General features: G+C 45.3%; 3 protein-coding genes across 4 annotated transcripts in view; 1 reads left to right on the forward strand and 2 right to left on the reverse strand.

Moving 5' to 3' along the window:
• Bphl (biphenyl hydrolase like) overlaps positions 1-584 on the forward strand; it is a 30039-nt gene extending 29455 nt beyond the window's left edge. For both annotated transcript variants that reach the window (XM_076859134.1, XM_076859135.1), the window contains exon 7: positions 91-584. In XM_076859134.1, the coding sequence (XP_076715249.1) occupies positions 91-178 (88 nt within the window). In that variant the 3' untranslated portion in view covers positions 179-584. The remainder of the gene's footprint in view (positions 1-90) is intronic.
• A 335-nt stretch (positions 585-919) lies between these two features.
• LOC143401550 (tubulin beta-2A chain) lies at positions 920-4899 on the reverse strand. The gene is made up of 4 exons (XM_076859133.1): positions 4769-4899; positions 3441-3549; positions 3005-3115; positions 920-2175 (listed from the first exon to the last, which is right to left on the reverse strand). Exons 1-4 carry the CDS (start codon positions 4823-4825, stop codon positions 1115-1117), a joined length of 1338 nt encoding a protein of 445 aa, XP_076715248.1. The 5' UTR covers positions 4826-4899; the 3' UTR covers positions 920-1114.
• An 8062-nt stretch (positions 4900-12961) lies between these two features.
• LOC143402201 (tubulin beta-4B chain-like) lies at positions 12962-16918 on the reverse strand. The gene is made up of 4 exons (XM_076859605.1): positions 16820-16918; positions 14559-14667; positions 14129-14239; positions 12962-13065 (listed from the first exon to the last, which is right to left on the reverse strand). The coding sequence occupies exons 1-4, from the start codon at positions 16916-16918 to the stop codon at positions 12962-12964; spliced, it is 423 nt and encodes a 140-aa protein (XP_076715720.1).
• Between the last annotated feature and the right edge of the window lie 4254 nt (positions 16919-21172).

Below are 21172 nucleotides of genomic sequence, written 5' to 3' on the forward strand. Positions count from 1 at the left end.
AGTAGTGAAATATGTTTTCCTGAAATGTTGGGATGAAGGGACTTTTAAATAGTGTACCATTAATCAGAAGCTTTTTTTTTTTTTTTTAAGGTTACATCTTATGCCAGAAGGCAAACACAACCTGCATTTACGTTTTGCTAATGAATTCAACAAGTTAGCAGAAGACTTCTTACAATGAAAATGCCCCTCAGAACTTTTGTGTCTTGGTGGTTCCTTAGCATGGGGCTTGAACATGTCACTGCCTGTTAACATAATGTCCTGAAGCTTGGAAACTCCCTGCTTTACATCACAGCTCAGCTCACCTGCCTTCCCAGGCTCTCTACCCGCCCAACAATGTGATTGTAAGCAAACAGGAATAATGACTATGGACAGCAGCTTCTAGCTTTAATAATTATAAAGATGAAATCTTATTTTTAAACATTAACGTGAGTTTCTATCATTATCTTAAAAGTAAATTCCTGACATAATTTATTTTCAAATAAACTTTAAGGGGAAGTTTTGTAGTGTTCATATCTGCTATTTTACGATATCTTGAATTTATGGCTTACAATTTAAGAAATAAAGCTGTATTTGTCTTTGATTTATCACATTGTCCAAAAAGAACAAAAACAAGAAAATCCTTACCTAAGACCTCGATTCTAGAGATTCACTAGGAATTGGAACCGTACCAAAAAAGGGAAGGTTTGCCTCATCCCCACATTGCACTCCTCGATCACTTTTGCAAGCTTCATTTATTTTGACATTCTGGGCGAGTGAAGATGAAAAAACACTTTCATCTCTACCAAAATATAAGAAATGCTATTAATTAAGAGCAGTGAATCAAATCTTACCTTACTGATAAGAGTAAACTCTCAAACTTTGTATCTCAGAAAATTTAGGGGAAAAATAAATTATCTAAAGGGAAAATAAATGTCACAGGTTTTATACACATGCTTTTTTATTAGTATAGATATCTTAACAGACAATACTGTCATTTTTAGAGGAGATCCACATTATCACATCAACAGTGAATTTCTGACAGAGGCAAAACTGAGCACCATAGTATACAAATAGAAAGACCATGCTGGAGGACAACAGTAGTTCACTAAGGATGCACAATTTATTTAAGAAGTTCTTAAGCCTCGTCCTCGCCCTCCTCCTCCTCGAACTCCCCCTGTTCGTCAGCCGTGGCGTCCTGGTACTGCTGGTACTCGGACACCAGGTCGTTCATGTTGCTCTCGGCCTCGGTGAACTCCATCTCGTCCATGCCCTCGCCCGTGTACCAGTGCAGGAAGGCCTTGCGCCGGAACATGGCCGTGAACTGCTCCGAGATGCGCTTGAACAGCTCCTGGATGGCCGTGCTGTTGCCGATGAAGGTGGCGGACATCTTGAGGCCCCGCGGTGGGATGTCGCACACGGCCGTCTTCACGTTGTTGGGGATCCACTCCACGAAGTAGCTGCTGTTCTTGTTCTGCACGTTGAGCATCTGCTCGTCCACCTCCTTCATGGACATACGGCCTCGGAAGATGGCAGCCACGGTCAGGTAGCGGCCGTGGCGCGGGTCACAGGCGGCCATCATGTTCTTGGAGTCGAACATCTGCTGGGTGAGCTCGGGCACCGTCAGGGCGCGGTACTGCTGGCTGCCCCTGCTGGTCAGGGGCGCGAAACCCGGCATGAAGAAGTGCAGGCGGGGGAAGGGCACCATGTTCACTGCCAGCTTGCGCAGGTCTGCATTCAGCTGGCCAGGGAAGCGCAGGCACGTGGTGACCCCGCTCATGGTGGCTGACACCAGGTGGTTGAGGTCTCCATATGTGGGCGTGGTCAGCTTCAGGGTGCGGAAGCAGATGTCATACAGGGCCTCGTTGTCGATGGAATAGGTTTCATCTGTGTTCTCCACCAGCTGGTGGACAGAGAGGGTGGCGTTGTAGGGCTCCACCACCGTGTCTGACACTTTGGGCGAAGGCATGACGCTGAAGGTGTTCATGATGCGGTCTGGGTACTCCTCGCGGATCTTGCTGATGAGCAGGGTGCCCATGCCTGAGCCGGTGCCTCCCCCCAGAGAGTGGGTCAGCTGGAAGCCCTGGAGACAGTCACAGCTTTCTGACTCCTTCCTGACCACGTCCAGGACCGAGTCCACCAGCTCAGCTCCCTCTGTGTAGTGGCCCTTTGCCCAGTTATTTCCTGCACCGCTTTGGCCTGCCAGAGGAAAAGAAAATATTAGCCACAGACACATAAGGAATTCTGGATTCCTTATGTGGTAGAAAAGGTAGAACTAGTCTTAGATAACTTTTAGACAGTCTTTTAGATTTGCTTTTGTTACCTTATTTTTTAAAATTATTTTTTTCAGTTGTTGATGGACCTTTATTTTATTCATTTATTTATATGTGGCACTGAGAATTTAACTCATGTGAGGCAAGCACTCTACCACGGAGTCATGACCTCAGCCCTGTTACCTTACTTTTTGTTAAGGAAAAAAGTTTGGTTATCAGTGACCTTCAAAAACCCTAGCATCCATACTAAGGTAAAAAAGCAAGTTGAAGACATATTCAACAAAACCCAAGGGCTTGTAAATCTTCTGTAAACACTCTAATTAGGTGCAATTAAGCAGGCAAGGGGAAGGAAGGATGGGATCAGAGAAGAGGGGCTCTAAGCAGCTGTCTACACCTTGGTCATAAGCTGTGCTATTGGCCTTTGGCTCCTTGAAGTGGTTACTTGTGGTCACCTTTGAAATTACCTGTAGCCTATAAGCCCTGTTTGAAGCTCTTCTTGCTCTTTGTTCTTTCCCTTTGGAGGCTGCTCTGTAATGGAGGCCACTGCAGTCTCTGCAGGCTGACATTCATCTCTGAGCCCTCCACAGAGGGACCAGAGACACCACCTCCCCTAGACTGAATCAGGTTAGGCCAGGAGTGGGGCTATCTGTGGACACAGTCTCCCCTCAGCACTGAACTCTGAGAACAGTAAAGTGTGTGGCTATTAGGAAGAAGGTGAGTCACTTGGCCAGCTCCCATGGACCATGAGGACATACCAAACACGAAGTTGTCTGGCCTGAAGATCTGGCCGAATGGTCCCGACCTCACTGAGTCCATGGTGCCAGGTTCCAGGTCCACCAGGATGGCCCGAGGTACATACTTGTTGCCTGTGGGAACAAGAGCTTAGACCTGGGCTTGACAACCAAGTCGTGGGCAAGACTGTGCTGTATGCAGCTCTCACAGCACAATTCATTACAGAAAATTCCAGCATTTGACACAAAGGGAGGAAAAAGAAAAAGGAGATGCTGAACATGCTTAGTCATGCCAAACATGCAGGAGTCTTAAGGAACCAGTAAGCTCGTTCTTTTTTTTTTTCTTTTTTTGCAATTTGTATTTTTCAATGAATATGCAAGAAGCATTTGTCATTCATATGCTCCTAGGACATTTCCTCTACCCACATGTGGAAAGCAAGGTTCACATTCAAATACTCACCAGCAGCTTCATTGTAGTACACGTTGATTCTCTCCAGCTGCAGGTCACTGTCTCCATGGTAACTGCCAGTGGGGTCGATGCCATGCTCATCACTGATGACCTCCCAAAACTAAAATGAGAAAAAAAAAATCACATTTTGACATAGAATTCTGTCACCAAGGCTGACTTGGAACAGCAGCACTCAGAGTCCTACAGCCCCTATTTCCTGCAGCAGCTGCTGCAGAGGGGCTTGGAAATCCGCAGAGTATCAGCCATAATATGGCCGCAGACTGAAAAGCTGGTAGAGAAACTGCAGGCGAGTGCACAGTAAATCTCCTTCTATGAAGAAGTGGACTCAGGGGGACTCTGTCATTTCAGGTAGGGTTGAATGTCACTGCATCCTGAATGATGGATGAATCTTTAGATAAGTGCTTGTAGGACAGTGAAACAGGTGGCCCCGCCCCCACCCCCTGCTCCACAGCTGCCTCCAGGGATCCTTGACTCCTGGCACAAACCCCGCGCAGCTTACAACAGGGTAGTTTTATGCCACTGACCTACATATTGGCCTCTGTGCTCTGACCCTGGCAGGGAATAAGCAGGCAACGGTAGGCAAGATCCTGTCAAGGTGCCAGGCAGCAGTGGAAGACACCTGCCATCATGAGGACTTACAGTCCATTGTGAATTTGTAGCAGAAAAGGGGGCGGGGAGGTTGGGGTGGGCAATATGGCGGTTTTGAAAGAGACCACGTCCTTGTAAGGGCGCCCGCCCACAACTATGCACCATGCCCGCTGCTGCCTCCCCACTGTGGTTGGGAATTACAGCCCCCACCCATGTAGTCACCTGCCACCCAGCAGACGAGAAAAACCATCACGTTATATGTCATCACGTCTAGACAGTACCCGTGTTGAGACTTTATCTAACACCCTTCTACATGACAGCCAAAGAAAAGCTTCTCTAACATCTGTCAGTTCAATGACATTGCATTTTTTCATTCAAACGACAAAAACATACAAATCATATTTCACACGAGCCTAAGGATGGGTACATATTACTGTAGCCCCGATTCAAATTTCAGAAATTAATACACCCAGAGGAATGCCAACTGTACCCTGCAAAAGGATTGTATCCCAAGGAAATTTAAAGGGTCCTGATGAAGGGCACACGCAGCTGCGTAGCATCGCGGCAAGTTTGGGTCTTCCACAGGCCCCACCCAGAGGCCTCGGGGTGGAATGCAGCCCGGGGCTTCCTCACGCTCACCCAGCCCCCGTTCCAGCCCCGGACCCGCACCCTAGGGGTCTCTGGCCCTGGTCCGCGACTCCTCCCGGCCCCCTCCCCGGCAGCACGCCCACCTTGGCGCCGATTTGGTTGCCGCATTGGCCAGCCTGGATGTGCACGATCTCACGCATGATGCCGGCGGCGGAGCGGGTGGTGGCGCTGGCCCTCGGAGCTGTGCGCTCGGGGTAAACCGGAGGGCTACGGACAGCGCTGAGACCGCCGCCAGCCCGCAGCTCCGGCTTTTATATCCCAAGACCCGCCCGGCCCACAGTGACGTAATTAGGGGCGGGGATTTGGGGGGCGGTGCGGTAGGGACTGCGGCACCGCGAGAGGGAGCTGGGGCGCGGTGCGAGGTGCGGGGGCGCTCGGGCGCGGCACTGCGGCCGCAGGGTCCAGGGAGGGCTCCCAGCCTTGGCAACTCGAGGCCACGGGCGGTGCCCAGACCTCCGGCCGGGTCTGCCGGCGCCGCCTCCCCATCCAGGGGCGTAGCTGCACCCTGGGTGGGTCCTTAGTCTCGTCCCGTCCCCCTCCCACCCTGCCCACCCTGAGCCCCGAGGAGGGCTGGAGATCTGGGTCCCGAAACCAGAGAAGGAGCTGCTTCCAAACACCATCCTCGCCTCTCAGGGGCGAAGAACATTTGGGGTTCCCTTTTGGAATAGGGATCCCAGAGTTGAAGACGCTTTTTCAATGGGGTCTCCAGCTCTTCGTCAAGGGCTTCTGCATCCTGGGCAGGGTCCTAGACGCCAAGCTGTGTTCTCTTTCTCTTCTGGGTGGAAATTCTTGGCTGATATAAACGCCCCCGAGGGGCGCAGGGCGGGGAGGAGGGTGGGGGTGTGATGGGACTAGGGCTGAGAGGGTGACGGGCAGCTGTCTTCAAGGACAGCAAGGTGGGTAGGTTTTCACCTCTATAAGGAAGGCGGTGGGGAGGGGCTAGGAAAAGTGCTTACTGCTGGATTTATCACATGTCTGCTTTGGGCTCTTGGGTCCCTGTAAAGGCCTCTTAAATATGGAAAATTCCGGAGTGTGTGTGTGTGTGTCAGAGAGAGGAGAAAGGAGGAATATAATGGCTGCGTTGTAATATAATGTCCTCACATACTTTATTTTTTTTAAAAAAAAATTTTTAATATTTATTTTTCAGTTTTCGGTAGACCCAACATCTTAAATTATTTTTTATGTGGTGCTGAGGATCGAACCCAGTGCCCCGCGCACACCAGGCGAGCACGTTACTGCTTGAGCCACACACCCAGCCCCATCCTCACATACTTTAAATCTTTCAATCCTGAGGGAACCTTATAACCTGTGAGTTCATTAGCCATTAGAGACATGTGGCTGTTGAGTGCTTGAAAGTAAGGCCTCTGAATTGAGATGTGCTGTAAATTTAAAATACATACCGGCTTTCATGGGATTAGTAGTTAAAACAGTGTAACATACTTCATTCTTGACTTTTAAATACACTAAATATTGATTAGAAATCAAAACGATAATTTGGGGGTATACTGTGTGACATAAAATATTTTAAATTAATTTCACTCATTTCTTTTAACTTGTGAAAACTAGAAAAAGTTTATGGCTCATATTCACGGGTATTTCTATTAACCAGCACTATTCTAGAATAAGCATTATTACTTTCCCAACTTCACAGATCAGAAGGCAAGGCTGAAAGACCTGACCGGCCACAAAGCCAGTAAGTGAATGAGTCTACATTCTTTCCACTCACTTGGCAACAGCCCAGGTGAGTTTCAAACCTTTGGGCAGGATGAGGTCAGCACCAACCCTAATTAGTCTCTAAGATGATGGTTAACAGGGGCAGGTGAACAGGAGCCTCCACCTTTTCCTCTCTAGAGCCAGTTTCTCCAAATACAAAATAATGATAATTACAGGTGCCCTGGAGCCAGCATTGTGAGCAGGAAATGAGAAGCTATATATGAAAGGGGGTCGAGTTTATGGGGCAAAAAATGCCTCCATAAAGCCCAAGGTGAGGCTGTCATTATAAATATGAATCCTACTTGCTATATCCATAGTTGCTCCTTGTTAGAGGTGGAAGTGAAAAGCCAGTCATCCATGAGTAGACTCTTGGCCTTAAGCTGTCTTCATTAGCCCTGCTTTAGGAAGCCAGACTTCTGCGGTCCCCCCAGATACGAGCAGGTGCCTGGTGCCTTCTCTCAGGTGGGCATGGATGTCCTAGACTCCTCCTCTCTCCCCTCCACAAGCTGCTGGACCCCTCCTTGACAGCTGTCTCATTGATGCTATTCTCAGTGTTCTAGGACTTGGCCTCTACCTTCTTCCACCCCTGCCTCCAATTCCACACCATAGCCCTTCACCATCAGCTAGGGGCTTCCAGAACCTCCCCAGAATGGCCCTGCTCCTGGTGACTATCGCAGATTACACAGTTGCACAAAGATTTTTCTGGAGATAATTGCTTGTTGGACTTTGTTGATTGATTCAAGCTGGAACTTAAGGCCAACAGAAGCAGAGAATGAGACAGGGAGTGATGTTACGGGGGTCATGGGCTCTGCTAACAGGTGGGCATTTGATCACCTACCATGGAGTACATGATCACCCCATGGAGTGAACACATTCTGATGCCATTCCTGGCTGAGCCATTCAACAGGTCACTTCACCTCTCTGAGCCTGTATTGCCATATCTGGAAAATGGAAATCTGTGATTGCTACATTGTGTGGCTATGAGGCACTCTGTGGGCTCTGAGCATTGAGTGACAGACAGACAGTAAACAGACAATGATGACATGGATTAGGGCAGGCCCAGCACCTGAGGACTGTCTGCTTTGTGTATGGCTGGCCGTGATCGTTCTTCCCAAATCTGCCTGCTCCTGCCTACGCCTCTTCATGCTGGCTCTTTGTCCTCCTCCTTCCCAGCACCGCCCCTGATGTGTATTAGTATATAATCAGAGAAACACACATGCAGATGTTCAAATAATGCCTGCCCTGCCCAAGGTGACTCATTTGAGGCCTGAGTTCCTGCTTTCCTCTCCAGTGTAAATACCCCAACCCACCACACTGCCACAAAGCAACACTTTTTGTACAGCACTGAGCAGATAATAACAGGAGGAAATGGAGCCAACTAGTTCTCTTCTTCCCTATAATAGACATCTGAAGAGCGTTGGGGGAAAATAATTGGTTTTCTCTCACTCTCTCCTTTTATCTATTTGTCTTGGTGTCTAAAAAGGAGCAGCTCTGAATTCACAGTAGCGAAACTATGGAACCAACCTAGATGCTCACCAATAGATGAATGGATAAAGAAACTGTGGTGTATATACACAATGGAATATTACTCAGCATTAAAAGAAAAGAAAATCATGGCATTTGTGGGTTTAATGGATGGAGCTGGAGAATATTAGGCTAAGCAAAGTAAGCCAATCCCCAAAAACTAAAGGTCGAATGTTTTCTCTGATTAGTGGATGCTGATCTATGATGTGGGGGGCATGGGAAGAATAGAGGAACTTTGGATTGAGCAAAAGGGAGGGTAGGGAGGGGTTGAGGGTAGGAAAGATGGTGGAATGAGATGGACATCATTACCCTAGGTATATGTATGATTGTACGAATGGTGCATCTCTATACCGTGTATAGCCAAAGAATTGAAATGTTGTGCTTCATTTGTGTATGATGAACTTAAATGGATTCTGCTGTCATGTACAACTAAGTAGGACAAATAAAAATAATAATAAAAAAAATCCAGAGATCACTTAAAAAAAAAAAAAGAAAGAAAGAAAATGAGCAGCTCTGCTGGCAATTGGGCAGGTGATGGAAAGGGACACTGATATCCTCCAGCCACAGGTCATTTCCTGCTTTAGACCTGAGGTCACCAGCAGTGTTTCAGCTCCATCACTCTTACACCGAAGGCACTGTGATGACAAAATTCAGACTAGAGAATGCATTCTCAGTGGAAGACGTACCCACACGTGTCTTTTATGGAAGGACTTGGGATCTTACCCTTCTCGCTGTCTGCCCTTCATCTCCACCACCTGCCCTCAAAGGGCTCCAACAGGAAGTGTTCTGGTGAGAATGCTCTAGTGAAAAGCGCCCTGTGAATACATCCGCATGTTTAGGGTGCAGATTACTGTTGATTGATGCCCTATTTATAGGTGACACACATAATGTAGCTGAAATATATCTAGTCAGTCTAATGAGCAGGGCCTTGAAATTTTGAAAACTTTAGTTTCCTCTACAGAATAATGAAAACCCAAGAACCATAATGGCAATAAGATTATTTCCATCTTTATGAAACAAACTTACATCCTATCTGTTGGAGCCCTTAGAGAAGGCCCAGAGAACTGGTCATCCCCAATTTCTCTTGCCTCTAAACCCATCCATTGAAGCCCCACCTACTACTGCTTAATAAAAAGCAGCTGTGAAAATGGAGGAATGTTTTTAAAAGCATTTAAAAAGCTTCCTTTTAAAAATATAGTATAAACCTGAACCTCAATTTACATTACTTTTAGAATGTCAACTTCACCTAAGTTTGCAAATTTTTGCATCAGATGACAATAATAATTTAGAGTGAATAGATAGTAACGTTTTTAAGCCACCTTTTTTTATGCCAGGGAGGGAACCCAGGGCTTTGGGCATGCTAGGCAAATGATCTACCACCAAGCTATACCTCCAGCACCCTGAACATCCATTTTTAATACAGATACCAGTCTGGGCCTTTCAAAATTGAAGATGCGACTCCTGGTTGGATATCAAATTCTCTTTAAGCTTTACCCTTCAAAAATGTAATTGTGGGGGCTGGGGTTATAGCTCAGTGGTAGAGCATTCACCTAGCACATGCAAGGCCCTGAGTTCGATCCTCAGCACCACATAAAAAATAAATAAATAAATAAACAAAAATAAAGAAATTTAAAAGAAAAGAAGAAGAAGTAAGGCCTAGTGGGAAGAAGTTAGGTCATTGGCGCCTGTCCTGGATGTAGATAGTGAAATCCTAGCCTCTCTTCTTTCACTTCCTGGAGAACTTTGAGGTGCTTCTTTCACCCTATTATGTACCATGCCATTACAGGTCCCAAAACAAAAAGCCAAACAACCATGGACTGAAACCTCCAAAACTGTGAGCCAAAACAAGCCTTTCCTCCTTATAAGTTGTTTATCCCAGGCATTTTGTTACAGCAATAGAAAGCTAACACAATCACTTTCTCTGTGATGCTCTCATTAGGTAAAAATGCTCCCTCCTCCCTGTACTATCGCACACTCCCTCCCTATTATCCTCAGCCCTGGTGCATGAGGCTGTTCACAAGGAGGTATTACAGTAGAAATGAACAAGCAGCAGCACTCCTAAGTGGGGAGTCTAGGCTCCGTTTGAATCTTCTCCACGCCCCAAACCCTAAACCTCTGCAGGTCAAAGGGTACCTTCCTGCCATGGATTTGGCCTGTTTTTGAAGTTCCAGGACCCTCTGTGGAGCTCCTTCCTGTACTTTCCAACTGTCTGGCTCCCTCCTTGCCTGCTCTCTGAATACAGGCTTTTTCCACATTTCCCCAAGATCTGGGTTGCCAAGGAATCTGGGTGGGGCCAGCCCTGCTGCCCTCCATCAAGCCAAGCCAGTGCCAAGAGTGCTGGTCATTTCTCCAGAAGCTCCAGAGCCCAAGATCCGCTCTGTTTCACTTTCAAGGCAAATGGCATTTATGGAAAAGTTGACGTCAACATTTTCCTCCCTGTGGCAAGGAAGCAAGTTAGACTGTGTAGAGCCTAATAATCCTACCTTCTGCTGAAAGTGCGCAGGGGCAAGGTTTGCAGCAATAGGTGCAGGCAGGAAGGGGCGGTGGTGGGGGATGGGCTGTAGACCCCCAGGGGGCCCTGGCCCAGTGACTGCTGCCTTGGCTGCTCTTCCTTGAGGGTCTTCTCAACTAATCTGGGCCTGACCAGCACCCCACCCCCATGCTGGCATTTAAACAATGCCCCACCCTGCTCACCACTGTCTCAAGAACAGTCTTTGCAGAGGGAGCAAGTAAACTCATGAAAGACCTAGGGAAAGAAGCACTTACAATTTGGAAGGCTAAATTTTTTCCAGTTATAAAAGAACATTGATTTTCATTTCTTTTAAAGGGTTTATTAGACCTTGAGCATTTAAGTTACGAAAAGATCCAGACTCCAGGGGCGGCCTCCCTTGTGTGGTGGGGACTTTCAAAGGAACTTCAAATTGTCCCTGGTTCTGTGGTTCCTTCCTTTGTTTCCCGTAGTACTTGATTTGACTGTGTAGAAATGATGTTTCTTGTCTGTCATCAGTTATTTATGCCTAATTGTTATGTAGGCATGATAATAGGCATCATTTTAAGATTAAATTTGTTTTTTTAAAAGTTGGTTCCTCGTATTTGTGGGTTCCCCATCTGTGGGTTCAACTAATTGTAAATCAAATGTATTTTTTTTTAAATTGTGTACTGGATATATACAGACTACTTCCTTGTCACTATCCCCTAAACAATAGCATAACCACTATTTACACAGTATTTGCACTGTATCAGGTATTATAGGTAATCTGGAGATTATTTACATTATACAGCAAGAAGTGCCGGTTATATGCAAATATTATACCATTTTATATAAGTCACTTGAGCATTTGCAGATTTTGGTATCCACTGGGAGGGTTCTGTTTGTTTGTTTGTTTGTTTTTTAAGAGAGAGAGAGAGAGAGAATTTTTTAGTTTTCAACGGACACAACATCTTTATATGTGGTGCTGAGGATCGAACCCGGGCCGCACGCATGCCAGGCAAGCGTGCTACGGCTTGAGCCACATTCCCAGCCCAAACTGGGAGGGTTCTGGAACCATTCCCCCTTGGATACCAAGGGATGACTATATTTGATGCCACAAATTCTGTTGCTAATAATGTGATACCACGAAGAGTTTGCTGCAAGTCACTGCTGTGGGCAGCAAGGTCTCAACCCAAGGGATCCGTAAGAGACAAGGTAGAACAATTCAGAGGTGGCCCACCAGAGAGGCAGGGATGCTGGGCTACTTAGCCTCCAATCTGTCCTTAAATAGGTCCTCCTTCCAAAGATGTTGACCAGGCTGGGCAAATGAGTCCTGGGGCAAGTTACAATTGTTTGCAGTGGGAAGTCATCAGCATGTCCCTGAAGAGTGAGGAACAAAGACATATGGAGGTGGGGGTGGGGTTGTTCAACAATGGCTGCTACAAAGGCATTTGCTAAAAAGTTTCTTTACATCTCCAAAGATGTGGCTTTTAGTCACTGTGCCTGGTGCTGGCTCTCCACATATCATACCAGTCTTGTTATCTTTCAGGGACCTGCTGGTCCCATGCTGGCCCATTGCTCTCTTCAAAACCTGAACATTTCCAGTTCCTCCCTGACCCCTGATGAAATAGGATTTGGGAATCTTTCTAATCTAGGCAGTCACTGGACACAGAATTGAAGGAAAAGGCCGGCAGAAGCTGCTCTCAATTGTTTCATTGTCCTTGCTTGAAGCCTGTAACATGCAGGTCTCACCATGAAGGCCTCATCATAATGGTGACTCAGAGGAAGCCTTGCTAGTTCTTTGAAGAGCTGCTAAGAAATATCTCACCCTCCCCGCCCTTCTGCTGTTAGCTTTGGGATGCTAGAGAAGGACATGACCTCTGCTGGGTGAGCTTGGGCACCGCAGGGCGCGGTACTGCTGGCTGCCCCTGCTGGTCATGTTATGCTTGAATTTGGGACCCCCAAAAGACCACCAGAGACCCAAGATCGATGTAAGCAGCAAAGAGGTGTTTATTGCGAGCTAGCTCAGTCCTCCGCGCACACACAGCAACTGGTGACGCTGAGAGGCCCTGAGCCCAGGGTTTGCAGCAATTTTATACATTCTTTGGAGAAGGCAGGGGCCCCCACATACATCATAGCATCTCTTAGCAAATCATCACACACCGCAGGAAAATCAAATAACAACTCTAAAACATGATTAGCACATTCACTGGCAGGAACAAGTTGGGTAGGGGTGATTGGCTAGTACAAGAGGGGGATTCGTTTGAACTGATTGGTTTAAGTCAAAAGGTGTACGTGCTGAACTACATGGTTTCCCAACACGTTATCAACCACCATAAACTACTGGGAGGGTCATCTGGCATCCCAGGTATTTCCCCTGTCTCGTGCTGATTGGTGGCTGCTAGGGGGTTGCTATGGGTCCTCACCTAGCCTGAGTCAGGGACACCATCTCTCCTGTTTGTAGATAAACAACTCAGCAGGGTGGGTCTGTGCTCTGAGGGTCTTTCCAAGGACAAGGGTCACGCCCCCTTCCTTGGACAGGCTTTGCTCTGAGGTAGAGGCTGGTTTTTCAGTCACAGCTCTCTGACTCCTTCCTGAGCAGGACCGAGTCCACCAGCTCAGCTCCCTCTGTGTAGTGGCCCTTTGCCTGGTTATTTCCTGCACGGCTCTGGCCTGCCAGAGGAAAAGAAAATATTAGCCACAGACACATAAGGAATTCTGGATTCTGTCATTTGGATTGTGATGGAAAAGACAGGTCTAGTATCAGATGGCAGATTCTTCTTCTTCAAATATGATTTTGTTACTTAAAGAAAAAATTTTAGTGTACTAGTGACCTTCAAACTCACTGGGATGGGAGGGATGGGGAACTATGATCAATGGATCCTAAGTTACAGTTAGATGAAAGCCGGTGTCTCCGGTATGCTATTGATCATAGGGTGTGTATAGGTAATAATATTTGGTACTTTTCAAACAGCTGCAAGAAAGAATTTTGAAAGTTGTCACCATTGGGGGGAAAAAAAAGATACAAGGTAGAGGAGGTGAAGATGTTTAACCTTCTTTAAACATTACACAATCTAACATGTATTAAACATTAGATGGTAATCCATTAATATGTACAAGTTTTATATTTGTATGTATTAGTTTTAAAAATAAAATTAAAATAACTTTTTAAAGTTTTTAAAGGTTCAGGGAGGAAAAAACCTGGGATAAAGTTTTAAAAAATTGAGGAATAAATAGGATGCCTTTAACAAAACCCAAATGCTTGTAATACTAAGAACAGAACCTTCTGTAAACACTCTGATTCGGTGCAATTAAGCAGGCAAGGGGAAGGAAGGATGGGATCAGAGAAGAGGGGCTCTAAGCAGCTGTCTACACCTTGGTCATAAGCTGTGCTATTGGCCTTTGGCTCCTTGAAGTGGTTACTTGTGGTCACCTTTGAAATTACCTGTAGCCTATAAGCCCTGTTTGAAGCTCTTCTTGCTTTTTGTTCTTTCCCTTTGGAGGCTGCTCTGTAATGGAGGCCACTGCAGTCTCTGCAGGCTGACATTCATCCCTGAGCTGTCCACAGAGGGACCAGAGACACCACCTCCCCTAGACTGAATCGGGTTAGGCCAGGAGTGGGGCTATCTGTGGACACAGTCTCCCCTCAGCACTGAACTCTGAGAACAGTAAAGTGTGTGGCTATTAGGAAGAAGGTGAGTCACTTGGCCAGCTCCCATGGACCATGAGGACATACCAAACACGAAGTTGTCTGGCCTGAAGATCTGGCCGAATGGTCCCGACCTCACTGAGTCCATGGTGCCAGGTTCCAGGTCCACCAGGATGGCCCGAGGTACATACTTGTTGCCTGTGGGAACAAGAGCTTAGACCTGGGCTTGACAACCAAGTCGTGGGCAAGACTGTGCTGTATGCGGCTCTCACAGCACAATTCATTACAGAAAATTCCAGCATTTGACACAAAGGGAGGAAAAAGAAAAAGGAGATGCTGAACATGCTTAGTCATGCCAAACATGCAGGAGTCTTAAGGAATCAGTAAGCTCGTTCTTTTTCTTTTTTTTGCAATTTGTATTTTCCATGAATATGCAAGAAGCATTTGTCATTCATATGCTCCTAGGACATTTCCTCTACCCACATGTGGAAAGCAAGGTTCACATTCAAATACTCACCAGCAGCTTCATTGCAGTACACGTTGATTCTCTCCAGCTGCAGGTCACTGTCTCCATGGTAACTGCCAGTGGGGTCGATGCCATGCTCATCACTGATGACCTCCCAAAACTAAAATGAAAAAGAATCGCATCAGAGCCTGGAATCTTGTCACTGAGGATGACCTTGGAATAGGGGCTACTATAGTCAGTTGAGTCCTAGACAGTGACCAGAGAGCTGCTGGCCCCCATTTCCTGCAGCAGCTGCTGCAAAGGGGCTTAGAAATCTGCAGAGCATCAGCCATATTGTGGCCACAGACTGAAAGGCTGGGAGGGGCAGTGAAGGAGAGAGCACAGCGGATCCCCTTCTGAGTGGAAGTGGATGCAGGGGAGGTGTCACTCCAGCAGGGCTGAATGTTGCTGCATCCAGGGATGGATGCCTTGGCACAGCTCTCAACTGCACAGTTTTATAACACTGACATATACTTTGGCCTCTGGGCACTAACCATAGAAAAATGAATGGGTTAGGTTGGAAAGGAGTCTGAGATTACAACTGGGCAACAGTGGAAGGAGCTGCCAGCAAAGCTGCAAACTCCATTGTGAACTTGCAGCAAGAAAGGACGGAGGAGACATCCTTGTACAGGTGCCCCGCCCACAACCATGCACCATGCCTGCTGCTATCTCCCCACTGCAGCCTGAAATTATAGCACTGCACCATGCTGTCAGTTTCCATCTCACAGATGGAAGAAGATCACTGTGTACATGTCATCACATCTAGACTGTGCTCATGTTAAGAGAATCTATCTAAATCCCTTGTCAATATGACTTTATGATTAAATAAAAAGAGATACAGTTTTAGATAAGAAGAAAATGATTAAAAGGACCACTTTGATTGGCCGAATGCTCTGGTCTCAGTAATGTGAAAGTATTCAAAGACAGATAAAGGTGTTTTTTAATAAGGATTGATAAGCAGGTCTCACACAAATTTTGTGGAGACTGGGGGAGCCAAATGAGTGAGCAGAAGCAAGGTGGTAAGATCAAGTCTCTTCCACAGGAAATATTATTCTGTATAGTCAGTCGATTCTGAGACCAAGATGTTAAGGGGACAGTGCTTAGGAGCAAGTAAAACTTTAGGGGCCTTCAGCAAGGATAAATTCTGACTATGGTTTGGTGAAGCCAAAGTAGTGGGTAAGAAATGGGCAATTGTGGGCACTTAGTCATCCTCCATTAATTCAGATCCACAAAAACCTACCATCATATGCCACCACAGGTGGAATAACCTTCATTGCAAAGCTGAGGTTGGTTCAGTTGGCTCTTGGGTGGGTCAACCTCCACGTTCCTGCTGTTCCTGCAGAGCCAGCTACTATCTGTTGCATGAGTTGCTATACTGTCAGATTTTAGAGGGTCTTAGTGATCAGGCATTTACAGAGAGGTATACACAGAATATAATAATAATAATAATAAGTACTGGGTTGGGGATGTGGCTCAAGCGGTAGCGCACTCGCCTGGCATGCATGCAGCCCGGGTTCGATCCTCAGCACCACATACAAACAAAAACGTTGTGTCCGCCGAAATCTAAAAAAATAAATATTAAAATTCTCTCTCTCTCTCTTCCTCAAAAAAAATTTGAAAAAAAAAATAATAATAAGTACTAAAAGTTATATTAAGAATAAAAGGAAGGGGATGGGATGTGGCTCAAGCGGTAGCGCGCTTGCCTGGCATGCGTGCGGCCCGGGTTCGATCCTCAGAACCACATACAAACAAAGATGTTGTGTCCGCCGAAAACTAAAAACTAAATATTAAAAAATTCTTTAAAAAAAAAAAGAATAAAAGGAACATTTGAGGTGTAAAAGGAGCTAGGTGTGAAGATCCTACAATGTTGGGCCTGGAGCATCGTTAAATGTACAAATGAGGGTGACAGTGATGATTTGATGAATTTCCTGATTTGCAATCTGAGTATTTTGGGTGGTGGCGGAGACATCAGAGAGGTCTGTGGGGACACATGTACAACATTACTTCTGACTACACAGTCACAATATCCTTTGGGAAGCCAGGATCATGGCCAATGCCAGTCAGTTGCTGGGGACTGACCACAGGAGTCCCTCAGGTCTCTAGTGATGTTGGTGTCTTTGGTAAGATTGTCCATACTTCTGGCAGATCATGGACAACATGGGAGTCCTGGTGAACTTGAGAAGTGATTCACAGTCAGCAGCTCCAGGGACAAAGCATATCCATCCATGGTCTCCAGCAACATCATGTTTTCTCCATTTCCTCCCAAACCTTACCTTCTTGTTCCATGGTTTCTTAAGAATCAAGTGGAGAAGGAAGATCACAACCTCTTTTCTGGGGCTGAGATTCTGTGCTTCAGCTTGTAGATATAACATGTTTTTGTAGACTTTTTGGATTTTCCAGTGCCTGGCAAACTTAAATCAGAGGTAACAGTATAGTTAAGGTGAGAAAAGAAGGTTGTCTGGTTAAAGATTTGATAAGGGCTAGTAAGACTAAGCTTTAATCATATCTCGTCTAACTATCAGGCACGCTTCTTCCTTTTCTGTCCAGTCCCTTCCCCATGAGATTCAAGAGATAATATATACCCAAGTCTTTCCCCTCTCTTATGGACAATGTCCCAAATCCAAGGGTGTCAGAGTTTCCTTATTTAAACTACCTTAAATTCACTTCTAAGGCCTGTATGAGCCTCCCCACACCCAGGTCTGTTTTCATGAGAATAAACAATGCCTACAGCATGTATCCCTAGAATCAAGGTGCTTCAGGGGTATCCTGATGATGGAATTTGGATGCACAAACTGGGATATCCACAAATGTGCACCTAAGACACTCTAAAAACTCTGAATACCAAGGATCAGAGGAGCTTCCCTGGTTATTAATATTCTGTGCATATCATCACACATTGACATGCCTTGATTCCACAAGATACCATGAACTCCACCTTTGTTATTCCTCTGAATTCTGCCTAAGGCACTCTTTTTACTTGAATCTTTCTCCTATAAAAAAAAATTATAACTGTTGACTGAGGACATAGCTCAGTGGCAGAGTACTTGCCTAGCATGTACCTAATAAACACACATGCATACACACACACACACACACACACACACACACCATAACTATGAACATACTATTTCCAGTAAGTTCTGTGAATCTTTCTAGCAAATTATCAAGCCCGTGGGTGGTCTTGGGAACCCTTGAATTTGCAATCTGTGTTAGAAGTAAGGATGTTCTTGAGGACTCTTCCCTCTAACTTCACAGTTGGTGGAAATGTTTCACAGTTGGTGTCAAAATGGGACTCAACAGACCCACCCCAACTCACTGAAACATGTGGTCAGAGGAGAGGAAAAAAGAAAGAGTGGAGGTGATGAACCTTTGGTTCCTAAATGGCCACAGAGTCACCGATGGTATAGAATTGGAGCTGTGCTGTAATGAGTAATTGGAGGCTGAACTTAGAAAGGAATTTAGAATTGATGGATATAAATCCTGAACAGTGGGTTCAGTGGATTCAGAAGGAAATGAAAAGTAACAAGAAACAAGATAATGCCAGTTCCTTGGTTATTATTATTTGTAATAGCTAAAGTGAAAGTAAGAGAGTATTGGGATAGATCCTGAGACTGAGCCAGGCTTGGATTCTGGTTGGGCCAAACTAGAATCACTAACCTCAGTGCTACTACCAAATAGAATAGAGAAGCTGAAGCAACAGGTAAATAGATTTGCAAAAGACGTCTGGCTTTTGCCCTTGCCTCTTTGGAGGTAATCTCTAAGCCCCTGGAATGTCCTTACTAGTAGGAGTATCTTTCTTTGCTTGAGGGCTTTGGCCATTGGACAATTTAATTAATGATGGGGGCTTTGAGCCACTTGGTTTTATTTCTACTCTCCCAGGAACTGGGATTAAAGGTATTAGCCCAACCTCTAGAAAGGGCTGGACACTGAGTGTCAGACATGTAGACAGGACTTGGTGAGGCCCCAGTAAAAACTCTGGACACCAAAGGCTCAGGTGAGCATCTTTGGTCGGTAATACTCTGTGCATATGGGTGCTGTGGATGGGGAGGAGTCGTTAACATTGCCCAGGACTCCACACGGAGAAGAGAGCTAGACCCTCTACATTTGGACCCCTCTTGGACTCTACCTCATTTGGCTCCTCCTTGGCTGATTTTTTATCTGCACTTTTCCTATCATAAACTGTAACTGTGAGTACAATTTTTAGTGAGTCCAATGTGTCCTTCTAGCAAATTATTGAACCTGAGTGTGGCTTTGAGGATTCCCTCAAACTTGCACTTGGTGTCAGAAGTGAGGGCAGCCTTCTCTGTGGACAGTACATACCATCTAAAACTTTATAGTTGGACCTGACTTAGAAAAGGGAAGAGGAGAATATTTACAGACTGAATGCTGAAACTTTCAGCCTTCTATTCACTCTCAGAATGCCAGCAGTGGGCATAAGATGCAGGACATTGGCGTAGTAAGATCCGATGATGGTGACTATATCAGTTAGCTTTTGCTGTGTGAAAAAAACACCCGCAAATGTAGTGATCACAGCTTTTCAGTTTGGCTGAGTGGCTGTTCTGTTCTGGGCCAGTTAATTTGGGGCTTGATGTTCTGGGATAACCTCGCTGTCGGGCTAGCAGTTGGCATGACATGTGCTAGGACAACAGCCACGTGTCCTTCATCATCCACCAGGTTAATCTGAGCTTTTGTGGTTCTGTAGCTGCAGGAGAAGGCAAGCCCTAATTCACAAATTCTTCTCGTATCTTTTCTTGGCCATTTGTTAACATCCCATCTGCTAAAGCAAATTATGTGGCCAAACCCAAAATCAAGAGATGGAGCAGTAGACCACAATTCTTGATTGTTACAGCAGCAGAGAAAGATTGCAAAAGAGTATCTATTAGTCAGGTTTTTCTAGAAAAAAATCAGTGAAGCCTGAAATCTGAAGGGCAGGTCAGCAGGCTAGAAACTTGGACCATATTTCTATATTACAATCTTGATGGAATTCTTTTTCAGGAAACCTTTAATTTTACTTATAAGGTCTGACTGGATGAGGTTCACCTATATTACGGAGAATAATTTGTTCTATTTAACACAAACAATATAAATGTCCAATGGTCTATAAAATACCTTCACAGGAGCATGTAAACTGGGCACCATAGTCTAGTGAAGACAACACAAAAAATTCAACCATGACAGAGTGGATATTCAGGGATGGGAGGATTTAGTAACTGATTCAATTCATACACTAACATTCCCAAGGGAATGATTAGATAGAACACCCCAAATTCACCCAATGACCCCCATAAGTCAAAAAACCCCACCCATGGGCTCAGAAATTCAATTAGTTCCTTAGTGTCTATATCTTAGAAATAAACAGGCAACAAAAAATTATTATATGCCTGAAGAAAACTTCTATCATAAAAGAGATCCAAACAAACAAAATAAAGAGGATAAGAAACAGGGTGGATATTACGTAGGGAGAAGGGAATGTCTTTGAATATTTCACAGATCTCCTCAGAGAAGACAGATTCACAAGTGAATCCATGAAATAAAAGTAGAATAATATAAAAATAAATTTAGAGAATAAAAATATTTCTTAGGAACTGCAGAATATAAGAGCACAAATAAAGGCTTCATGCATACTGGAAAACAAGCAAATCATCTAGAAAGAACAGTAAGAAAAGAAGGGAATGAGAAATAGGAGAGAACTGGTAAGAATAACCTAAGAAGTCCAACATCAGATGGATAGAAACTCTGCAGAGAGCTGAAATGGGGTGGGGGGGGGCATGGGAAGGAATATGATCTTATAAGTAGATCAAGAAAAATGAGTGAAGAGTTTCAGTTTTCAGATGCAATTCTCATTGTTGGAGTCTATCACCTTATAATCTGGATGCATGCTGTAGTTATTTTGAAATTGTCTTGGCTCAATTTCTCAGGGACTGAGTCAGAAATTTACACGTGAAGCATGTCAGAGGTTGAAGGAAGAATTGCAGAAACCAGGAGCTGAATTGTACAGTCCCAATGATGGTCTCGATCAATCCCAAGGGATGCTCTGGAGCTCAGATAAGCCTTCAGAGAGAGGTCACAAATTAAGGCAAGGGATGCATCTTTGTGCTTCCCCCCCAATGACCAGCCTCTATGTGCAAGCTGTCCCTGAGGAGAAGGCTGTGACTTTGGGTGAGGCTGCTCTTTTTAGCTGAAGGCAGCTCCAGGAGAGGATTGTCCTGAAAGCTGTCAGTGTCTGTAACTCCTGGCACAAGGAAGATGACAGCCTCAGAGCCCTAAGGGGGTGTCTCAGGTCCACATAGCATCCACTTTGTTAACTAAACTGGAAATTCTAGTTTCAACTCTCCGAAATTTTTTTTTTTTTTTTTTTTTTTTTTTTTGGTGTGGGCTACTGGGGGATTGAACTCAGGGGCAATCAACCACTGAGTCACATTTCCAGTCCTATATTTTTATTTTATTTAGAGACAGGGTCTCATTGAATTGCTTAGCACCTCTCCGTTGCTGAGGCTGGCTTTGAACTCATAATCTTCCTGTCTTAGCCTCCCAAGCTGCTGTCTGTGAAGTTTTTTGTGTACATCTGGCTAACAACTTCTACTACGTGACTTTAATGGTAGTCTGCTTGTAGGAAGGGTATGCTC

This window comes from Callospermophilus lateralis, chromosome 6 (assembly GCF_048772815.1).
Source record: "Callospermophilus lateralis isolate mCalLat2 chromosome 6, mCalLat2.hap1, whole genome shotgun sequence".
Lineage (NCBI taxonomy): Eukaryota > Metazoa > Chordata > Mammalia > Rodentia > Sciuridae > Callospermophilus > Callospermophilus lateralis.